The sequence below is a fragment of the Pygoscelis adeliae genome, unplaced genomic scaffold (genome assembly GCF_000699105.1).
Source record: "Pygoscelis adeliae isolate BGI_AS28 unplaced genomic scaffold, ASM69910v1 Scaffold91, whole genome shotgun sequence".
Lineage (NCBI taxonomy): Eukaryota > Metazoa > Chordata > Aves > Sphenisciformes > Spheniscidae > Pygoscelis > Pygoscelis adeliae.
In genome coordinates this window covers 2,038,166-2,049,644 of record NW_008824196.1, presented here as the reverse complement: position 1 = coordinate 2,049,644, position 11,479 = coordinate 2,038,166, and the positions used below count along the sequence as shown (strand labels likewise).

Sequence of the window (11,479 nt, the reverse complement as noted above, 5' to 3'; positions counted from 1 at the left end):
ACTTTAGACTAAAAACAAATTGATGCAGTCATCAGTCCAAAACATTTGAATTCTTTCATGCCTGGCTGCATTTTATTCAGGCAGCAAGAGTTATAATGCGAAATTCACCATTGTAAGGAACCATGGCCATAGCTTTTCAAATGAAGTCCATTGACTTAATTTCACTGAAGAATGGATTTTTGTTTGGCTGAAGGAAATCAGCAATTGACATGTTCTTGCCTTACGTTGATGTCTTGACTAGTCTGGAAGAGAGAACATTTTCCTTCCAAACACAAATACCACAGAGAGAAAAATAAAATCCCCAGAGGAGCACAAGTATCATGTGCCTTGTCTCAGTGAGGCTGGAAGAGGCCACCTACAAGAAACGGAAATGAAAATTTAAAGAATTAATTATTAAATGCATTTCAGAAACATTCATTTTGCTTGTGTTTCCTCTCTGGTAATGCTACATACGATGTATGTTACCAGGACTGTAAATAAATGACACCTGTGTAAATCAGTTGCATAAAAGGCATGTTTTTCCTCCAAAACCTGCATTTATTTCTCTGTTTTTGATACTTATAATGTGGGGTTGCAAGGTAAGCTTATGTAACTCATGGGTTTTGGTTGATTCAAAAAAATCTTTGTGTGGTCTTTCTGGTAAAGAACAAGGAAATCAGAGATGTACCAAATTATGCCTATATGAATAGTAGACTAAAATGTGACAGGAAGTGCTCTGCTTGAGGATTTCATAACATTAGTCTTGATTCACAAGGAGGAAGTCTTTGCTGATTACTTTTTGTTACATTTAATGCTTTTATCCTTAAGTCAGCACACAGTTTATGACAATATCTTTCCTCAGCATTGGGTTTTCTAACAAATTCAGTCATTCAGATGATTCTCAAATATTTTGTAGAAAGAGAGAGATTGAACACTACCTAGTTCACAGAATAGAAATAAACAGCATATTTATGTCTTGCTTTATAGAGCAAAAAGTAAACCTGTATAATTCAGTCATGGAACTGAATAGACTGATAAATGGATAATTAATGGTCATTGACAACGTATGGAGTTTTAAATGCTTTCACACATTTTAAAGATGTTAAAGGTCCAGAGTAGATTCATTTTTTCTTCCTTTTGGTCTTCCAACACATGGCATTGTGCAGGTAGGTAGGTGTACTGTGGTAGTTTGTCTTTCTCTAAAACAACAAAGAACTGACTACTTGAAGAATGGTAAATGTTGAATTGTGAATATCCAGCAAAAGGCAAAACCAGTGATACCTGATAAACTATTTTTTTCATGCTGTTACCTTGATATCTGTTTAATATCTGCTGAAACAAGTGTAAAAGCGAAGCATAAACAGCAAAATAATTAAAGAACACTTAAACTTAAGTCTGTAAATTGGGACTTTCTTCTGCTTTCTTAAGAAGAAATGGCGTTAAAACAGATGTAAACATAGAAGAATTAAGGAGTGACTGAAGTCAATAGCGCTTTGCTTCCCCTCCAACCATCACCTTTCTCAGACATAGTTTATTAAGTCTTCAAAGAAAGGATGGACTTTAAATCATTATTACCCAGTTATTGTAGAAGAATTGTTATTATTGTTAAAGCTATTGTTTAATTAGCATTTCCCCCTTCTTTCTTTTGCTAATGGACTTTTTAAAGTTATTTATAAAAACAATCTTTTGTTTTTCTTTTTTAAAATCTTGATATTACAGAGCATTAAAGATAGCCTGGGGAGACTGCTGGGTCATATAGACGTTATTCACAGCAAGAAGATACGGGCTTTGCAAAGTACTACACCAACGGAAGCGGCAAATATACAAGAAAAGCTGACTCAGCTTAATTGCCAATGGGAGAAAGTTAACAAGATGTACCGGGACCGACAAGCGTAAGTAACTTTTAAAAATTGTTATTTCTGATGGCATCCATTAGTATTTGGCTTACTGTTGGTGATGGTTTCCTAGTCTTCTTTTTGTGGAAATACCTTTTAAAGTCACAAATGACACTTTCTTGTAACTAAGCATAGAATGTTTATAGGGAATTGTAATTTAATTTATGAGCATTTTTGTAATTGAAAATATTTTTACCAACTATCACTTGCATTGGACCAAAACCTGGCATGATATTGCATACATATTCCTATGTCATTATAAGTGACATACCTTTACCCTGAGATAGTATTAGGCATTTACTCTTTTGTACCTGTACTACTGATTTAAAAATTTGAATCCGTGATGGGTGTGTGAGAGTAAAATCCCTTTTAATTGCAAAGGATTTACTAGTTCAAGGAGCAGTTCTCACTTTATGTCTAAGGAGCACAGCTAGAATTGTTAGCAGCTCTAAATCCAGAGTAATCTTTTTATAAATCTGTATATTAGACATTATACAGTAAGGCAGGACAATCAAAAGAAATATACAAAAGCATTAAAATGATAATAAATAAAGCTGTGATCTTCTACAGTATCATATAATACTTATTATTATTTTTCTCCCTGTATATTATTTGTGATGTTTGTAATCCACGAATCGTGTTACGATGCAAAATGTAGCCAAACCTATTGTTAATTCAGGCATGGCTCATGTTAGTAACACAACAGAGACTTGCAATCCAGTAATTTATTTATACTCTGTAGTAGGTATCTGATGTTTAAAAATTTTGGCATTGTGCAATAAAATACCTAGGTTTATACTTCCTCTTTTAATTTTTTTAATTAGATGATATATGAGATGTTACTGGCAGTGAAACAGAAATTTTTATGATTTATGGGATATACTTTTTTTCATCAGTATGAGTAATTTAAGAGTTAACAAATAAGTTTGCCTTAAATAAAAAGTCATAGTTTCAAGCATTTAGTGAATTACCACAGAAAAGTCCTTGATAATTCTTCTGAGAATGTAAACTATTAATCTGATACTGAAAATCCTTATATATATGACTAGGTCCATTCATTGAAATTGTCCATTCATAGGAATTTTACAGATTTGGCTCTTCAGACAATGCTGAAAACTTGAAATTAAAAGTTTCATTTGATGTGCTACCCCAAAAGGCAATAGATCAAAATTTGCTAGAATATCCCTTTTTACACTACACATTTGTGTAGAAATATCCCTTATCTCAGAAACTGTTCTTAAAACCATTATAATTGTTCTGAAATGTTAACTTAATGTCCAAAGAATTATTGCTTTGTATAGTAGGAAGAGATATGAATCTAAACATGTAAGCAGTGACTAGAAGAAAAAAAATACTTCCCGTGGGCTTAAGTTGCACTGATTTTGTCCTACAATCCAAGCCTTGGTAACTTGTGTGTCTTCTTTGTTTAGAAATATTGGTCAACAACTGTCGCTTTGCAGATTTGTACAGATATGTTATTTCCACTGTCAGCCAGTCACTAGCTCTGATTTTAGGTTGCTGGAGAGAGAGAGAGAGAGAGAGAGAAAGTTTAAAAAAATAATAATCAGAACCACAGTAAAAAATGTAATTCAGTAATCTTCATGTCATCTCTGTTTTGTCTCAACGTTTAAAGTGTACGAAACTGAGACAGATTTATAATCTGGTAAGGTTTCCAGATTCTCCCATGTGCAGTATTTTTTTTTAAAATAGTAAGCCTGGCCCTGGTGTGGTAAGAAAGATTCTTCTGTTTGTCATGATGCCATGTACAAAAATGAAGGATAAGTTAGAAGCAGAGACTGGAGCCAAGCTGCTCACATAGATAATAAAAACTGGGGATATTTGGTGTTGCACTTTTCCCAGAGTCTGGCTTTGCTCAAGCTCTTACTGGTATAGTAGACCAAGCCCTGAGAAACCTTTGGAATCTCCCCATATGCATTTTCTACCACTGGTGCATAGCAAGGAGAGCGATTTACTGTTAGCTGAAAGCTCGGGACCACCAGCACTGCCACTCAGTTATCCCTTATTTAGACTATAGTGATATTTAGCCATCAGCAGAAAGTATTCTGAGGTGAAATGAAAATGTCAAGTATTTTGAGGTCATCAGATAAAGGCACTAGAGAAGTGTAAAGCATGATTACTCTCCAGCTGGTGTTTGCCTGGGGGGGTCATCCTCTTCTAGTATGATGGACAGCAACTCAAGGTGAGGATAAGCTTGGCTGCTGTCTGGAATCGCACACCTTTCTTTTTCCTTTAAATCGTTTGTTTGTGGTATCAGTCTTACTGTGTCACTGTTTCAGTGGTTTCGTTTGAACTCTGAGAGGATCCCTATAGTTTCTGAAGTTTTGTGAGGTGCATTTGGACTGCACATGAATGCTAGGGAGGAGATGAAGGCAGACAATATAGCCTTTAGCATTTTGCTTCTAGCAGTTTGTGTCTACAAGGGGTGAAAGTATCACTGTAAGTCTGCCCTTGAGAAATGGCTGAAGCTCTGCTTATGAGATATGCTATTGATGATGATGTTTTAGGACAGTTTTGGAATTATTATTGGAGCTCTGTCTTGTTTTCAAGGGAGTGTGTCTAAGTGAATGTGAGTGTTCCATGTTTGAAAGGTTGCAGAAACAAATACACAATACTATGTTCATTTCTGAATATTGGTGTTAGGAAAACAAAGTGTTGTAATAACATGGGAATTATTATTTAAGTAAATGCAGTCAGCTATCACCACGATAGATGGAAGAACAAAACAATTTTCCTTACCCCTGTAGTTACTAGCAGAGAGCTTACTCTAAATCTAGTAGAAATCAATAGAAACATTCATGTTAAATCCTTCTGTGTGCAATAGATTTCCTGGAAGTACAGATTCATATCTAGATACTTCGTAATTAACTGTATAGTGAGTTCCTTTTAATTAGAAAACAAAATATATTTTCAGTTTGTTTTACAACGGAGCACTTGCCAGTTTGACAGAAATTCATTCTGATAATAAATACTCAAATAGCTTTATGAGTCCAGTTCTTCTACAGTATTTGAAAACCTTGTTGTTTCGCATTGTCACGTTAGCATGTTTCCTGTATTTGAATGTGTTCATACTGTACTTACTGTAAGATAACAGGCGATATTTCACTGAAAAAGTATAAGCAAAAATGCTGTGATCATCCTAGTGTAGTCTTTCAGTTGTATTAGAAACCTGGGATAAATGCAAATTTTTACTCTTTTCACAAACTCATTGAAACGCTAGTTTTCAACGGACTAATTTTTTAAGTAAAGCCTAGATCTAGCATGGTTCTTTGGTAGGAGTGAGTTTCTTTTCTGTACAAATTAATTTCAGAACATGGTAATTGGTTGTGTTTCCAACAGATATAGGGGGGTGACACCATATTATACCAAGTAGAATTTGTTTCTTTGGTTTTAGTTTTCTGAGTGCACAGCAAACTCCATCAAACAACAGCAGTGGCATGATTTGTCTTTTGTGAGCTAAGGAGCAATTTATGATTTCATTTATAACTTCAAACTTTGCTCTCATGATACTAAATATCTATGTTATCTTTTCCAGTAATCACATTAAGATAATACAATCTGAATTTTGTAAGGTAGAGTTACATTACAGTGCCAGTAAGAATAATCATTCAGATGCCATAGTTTTTCCTCTCCTTGTACGTGAATTTAACAATAGTCTCCCTTCTTTGCAGCAGCCTTAGATACTGGGTTTTTTTATTAATCATGACTATTTAGGAAATGACACTAACACCAGGTTCCTCTATATCTTCAATGAGAACGCATAATATTTGGAAAAAAATTAAATATTATTCAGTAGATAATAGAAAATAGATTTTTAAATTATTGTCTTATATAACTATTTATCTTATCAACTTACCACTTGTGGAAGACCTTGTTTCTCTTGTCAGGATATTGTCTTCCCAGGATATTTATGCCTTAGTCTTGTTTCTGTGAACAACATGTACTCCCTAAAAGTATTCCTTTCTAACAGTGCCAAAAGTAATTGAATCAATAAAGTGCAACAAATTTTTCCAGACTAAACCAACAGTACATTAATTTTAAATATTTCTATAGTGCTCGAAAATTAAAAAAAAAAAGTAAATTAAGCACAAGGCAGAAAAAATAGAAAAATACTCAAAAGAATCTAATTTAAAAGCAAAATACTTAAATTTAACAGGAATTGTAGACCTTGAACATTTTTGAAACTTCCTTGACCATGAGTTAAAATTCTAATGGATCCCTCATATTAATTTCAGGCAACTAATTTTTGCCTTTTTCACATCTTATTTAAGAATTATCTTCCAGGGCATACATTATAGACTAGATTAATGCTCTTCTAATTAATGTGAAATCTACTAAAAATTAAATGTTGTGAGAGAATGTGGATAAGTTGATACCAGATATCTTTACAAAGTGTTTCATGCTAATTCTGAAAAGAGGAAAAAAGTGATATGCCAGTCTTATATCAGAAAAGATCCCAAATCCATAATAATGGTGCTAAAACAGATTGATGGCTTTATAAAAGTCACAAATAACTAACAGTTTTTATAGTAACAAGAGAAAACCATAAAGAACTAGTTAATAGGCTTATACTAGGAATGATTTTCATTTTTGGACAGCAGTACAACTGTCAACTATTTCTGAGTAGCCTTAAATTAGCTGTTGATTAGCTTGATAAGGCCTAATGAAAAACATGTATTATACATAAAGAATCTATTCATTGGCAGAGAAATAGTATTTTGTAGTTGTATTTCTAACACCACATAGTAGCAGATGTTGTAATCCCTTACTGATATGTTCTGTCGAGTTGAGAACTAATATGATGCATGGATCGAGATATTAGGAAAAAGAAATGCAAGACATTATTTTTTCAAATTTAAGTAACCTGCATATGTCCTGTATAGCTGCAGAACCAGCCACCAGCAAGCCTTGAGGACTTGCTTATCTATGGTATCTGAATCAGATCCAGCCTCTGTGCTCTGCTCGCTTAGATAAAAATGTCTAGATATGATACTAAGACATCTGGATTCAGCCCCAGTGACGTATTCAGAGTACAGTTCTCTTTTCAGGATATGAGATATCATCTCAGAGTAATATCTATAAGCAGTTCATGAGTGCAAAGCCAGGTAGTATTAAAATACTAAGGAAATCTACTTGCTTGAATATAGATTTCTAGAAACATTTAAATGGCTAAAGACATCTTGCATGGCCTCAACCTCTTACTTCAGAGGGGCACGACTCTCATTTATCCTCTGCCAATCTTGTATGGATTTCTCATTAACATTCCACTATAAAACTATGTTTAGGACTGAATCCCCCTGTGACTTTCCATTATACAACTATTTAACCTTGCAAAAACATCCAACCATTCAAACTGAAAACAAAAGATAAAACAGTCACATTTAGAACCTTTAAGAAAATGGTTTTGTAGCCTTGACTGTCAGATCTATCTTAAGGAACATGAAAATAGAATTACTGTAGATGACTCTTTCATTAGTCATTAGGTGTCCTAGGGGGCTGTTTAGGCCATTTATGTTTTCCTTCTCCAAGTTGCTCAGTTGTGGATTCCCAGTTTCTATCTGTGGCACCAACAATGCTCTGCAAATGTGAAGTCATTGAAGACATGAGTCATCTGACCTATCTATAGCTATCCAAGTTTTAGTTACCTATTTTACAGTACTTGTCTAGATTCCTTCTCAATTAAATACTCCCAGGCAAGTCTTTCACAGGTAACTGTTGCACTATATAGTGGGTCCATTGACTCTTCAGGGAGACTAGATGAGATAAGACAAGACACATTACTTTTAGACAGATAAAATTATGGGAGATTAATCTTAACCTAGAAAGTGTAACAAAACAATATAATTTAATTTATATGTAAACGTTGTTATATATCTCTTTTTCACTAAGCCAAATCAGCATTTGTTTGTTCCCTGCCTTAACTCTGACAAAGTGAATGACAAGAATGAATGCTAACTGGCTCTGTTTCAGTACAGGGAGAAAAGCAACTTGTGGAAGGCCTAGGTATTTTGAGAGAAAGGCAGAAACAGTGGCTGCTCCCTCATCTAAGAGTATCCGCTCACTTATTTCTGTTGACATTGCAAGTCTTGTTATTAGACTTACCCTTGGCTTGGGATTCAAGATGAGAGTGAAAACCAGAACATATTAGTTCATCCCCAATGAGAGAAGGAAATTATTTCCTTTTTAATGTTAATCTCAAAACAGCTACCATGCCTTAGTTACATGCAGGGTAGGCTTTTTTTTTTTTTTTTTTTTTGCTTTCTGTCACAGCACCTCAAATTGTTCGTCTAGATTTTGAAAAGAGCAGAATGGAGACAGCTTATAATACTTGACTCTTACAGCCAACATGAGTTGTTAATTTATTTCCATACCATACTTACTGTATAGAAATGCTCTCCATGGCGGTTGTCTTATAATCTAATTCTTGCAACAGATTTGCCACTTCATTTGGCCCCATAATATCACACCATCAGGTTAACATATTGGTAGGTTTCATTGGTTCCTTAATTGCTTGCAAACAGGTATAAAATAATGTATAACAGACAGGTATAATATAATGTATAAATGCTTTTATTATGGGCAATCTAGATAAGGCTTTCTGACAATATTTATGATCTAAAGAAACCCAAAATATATTGGAATATTTTTGTTCCCTAGTTTACAACTAGAAGGATTTAATTTACAGCATAAGCTGGAAAATATTTTTGCCTTGTATATGGCCATTAAAATGTCTCTTTTCAGAGGGCAATGTATATTAGAACATCTTCTAAATGGAATAGCTGCAAGTGAAATTTAAAGTTTTTTGTTAAAGCTTAAATAGCAAATTTGAGGCAGGATGAGAAATAATGCTGTAGCTTTTGGAAAGAGCGTCATGTTTATTAAATCACTGTCACACAGCTGGTTTTAGAGCTTAACACAGACAATTCTTGATATGGGAATTGAAGGTGTCTGTATAGTAAAATGAGGTGAAAATAACTAATTCAGAATTTCTTTTAATAAGTAGATCTGATTATCTCATCTGACGTAGCATGTGTTTGTGCTGTGAAAGTGTTTCAGCTGAAAAAGAATCTTGAATGTTTTTAAATCACCAACCCCAAGCCTGACAATTAGCATAACTTAGCATAACTTTACTGTAAAATGCTCAGTGACAAAAATGCATTACATTCATACAAGAATTATTGTAGTGACTTTTTCTGCTGTACAAACTAAAAGAATTTCACTGAAATGTCTGGGAAATGTTACGGTTTAGTGATGAATGTGTGGGCTGTAGAACTATGGGAATGCGAATATGTATGAAGACAAATATGGGCAGAAGCAAATAGGCTCTGAGCTGTCTGGATATGAACCGTCTTGGGCCTTCATGTCAGATATAAAAAATAATATGACATTGTGGTCAGTGTCGTAAGCTATGAAACCCAGCTGAAATGCAGGGTATACTTGCTTTAGGGACAATGCTATGTTAGTGCAGCTATGTAATTTCACAGATAGTCCTGATTTATATCTAACCAGCGCAAAACACTGGCAGAGCTCATTCATGCTTAGCTACATCCATCGGTGTAGGCATAGCCTAAGAGACTTGTAGTATATCCTCAGGTCTGAAACTTTATTTGCAATGACTTCTATTACTTTCTGTAAGTGTTGACAATTAAGGTATGCTTTCACTGTTGGTATTGAATCATTACGTTATGCTGTGCAAGAATTTTTTAGCTAGGTGAATATTTAGCTGGGTCAACCGTGCACTGAATGAAGGATGATGTTGCAGGAACAGCCATTAGGTCCAATGCAACAGATGTACTAAGGTGATCTCCTTTGCAGAATTCCCTTGATGCTTTTTAAGGAATTGTAGCTCTCTAGTTGTCAAGGTGCAGCGTATACCTACCTTTAAGTACCTCCTTTTGCATTTTTTGACAGTAGAGGAAGCCTAGTCTTTTAACATCTGTAGCTAAGACAGAAGTTACAATTTTCTCTTTTATACAATTTTCATCACTGTCATTTCTCAGCTGTGTTCATGTTGTAGCTATCACCTAAGAAATATGATTTTCTCTTCTTTCCTCCAAGGCAGTTTGAATGCAATTTTTTTCTTTTATTAAATGTTTTACATATACCCCAAAGAGACAAAGAAGATACACATTATGTTTGGAGTAGAAAGCAGCAAGTTTTGTGGTAGTCATTGACCTTGGTAGTAATAGTTTTGAGACTTAGAAAGTTCAGTCTTCTGTCCTGGTGACCTTTAGCAATTCAGTAGTCAGCTTTCAAATTTCCTTTTCTTGAAAGGCAAGTCAGTGTTTGAGGTGATTTGGGCAAAATCCAGTCAAGACTTCTGGTTTGATCCAGAATATTATAGAATCGACCTGAAAAAAACTGTTTTCATTGGCTCATTCTTGTAGCACTAGATACAGTGCACATTGTTAAAGTAGTCTCTGTTCCAGAAAATTTTGTAATCTATACCCTTGAGATTAATTTAGTCTTGTCTTTATTTATCTAGGAAACCACAAATATTGTTTTATTTAACACAGAAAAGAAATTCCCTTCTTAAACTGAAGCAGAGTATTCCAGAGATTTTCTGTAAAAGTAAGCAAAATGTCTGTTTTCTGTTTATTATTATTTTGGGGGGGACTATACCACTGATCCATTGCAAGTAGTTCTTTCTGACGTGATATTCTTTGTTGCTTCCTGGAATATATACTTTCCTTTTAGATTAGACTTTCATTTTAAGATATTTCATCTGATTGGTAATTATCTTAAGTGTCCAGTTGCTTTTCCAGTGAAAGAGGGATTAATTCATAGCATGAGGTTGAAAATGTTCTTTCAAAAGTTGCACTAAAATAAAAGTGACAATTATTTTGCTGTTATCCTGTATCATTATGCCTCATATCACTCAGGAAAACTGGGTTTAGTAATAACTTCATTAAGACCTTGAGGCAATTCTCTATCTCTGAGGGCAACATGAGGATAACACTGTAACATTGTACAGCCTCAATTCTGGGCAGATGATCTGATTTATTCTTCCTGTCCACAAGTCTTGTATGACAGCAACAAAATTAAAAAGAAGTGGGATACCAAGGTTGGAAAACAATAACAAAAAAATCACATATACAAATACACTTCCCATAGAATACAGAGCATACCTATATTTTAGATCTGTGCATGTATTAACTGGATGTCTGGAATACAGCTGCGAAACAAAATGGACCCTCTGCTTGTCTTTCCAGAGTGGTAAAACAAATAGGCTGTTCTTTCTCCTCTCCAGCAATCAATTTTCCAAAATCCTATAACAACAAAATTACCTTTGAGACTGATACTTCCCTGTCAGATTTGGTTGAAATTGGCTAAAGAAGCTAGAAAATTTATTGTTGAAAATGAGTGATGGACAGCACAATCACTGAAGACTCATTTCCTTAGAATCATAGAATCATAGAATCATAGAATCATTAAGGTTGGAAGAGACCTCCAAGATCATCGAGTCCAACCGTCAACCCAACACCACCATGCCCACTAAACCATGTCCCTAAGCGCCTCATCTACCCGTTTTTTAAATACTTCCAGGGATGGTGACTCAACCACTTCCCTGGGCAGCCTGTTCCAAT

General features: G+C 34.6%; 1 protein-coding gene across 1 annotated transcript in view; it reads left to right on the top strand.

The window, feature by feature from the left end:
- DMD (dystrophin) overlaps window positions 1–11,479 on the top strand; it is a 1,204,567-nt gene that overhangs the window by 509,588 nt on the left and 683,500 nt on the right. The window contains 1 exon segment of the mRNA XM_009334780.1: window positions 1,699–1,871. Coding sequence (XP_009333055.1) covers window positions 1,699–1,871 — 173 coding nt within the window.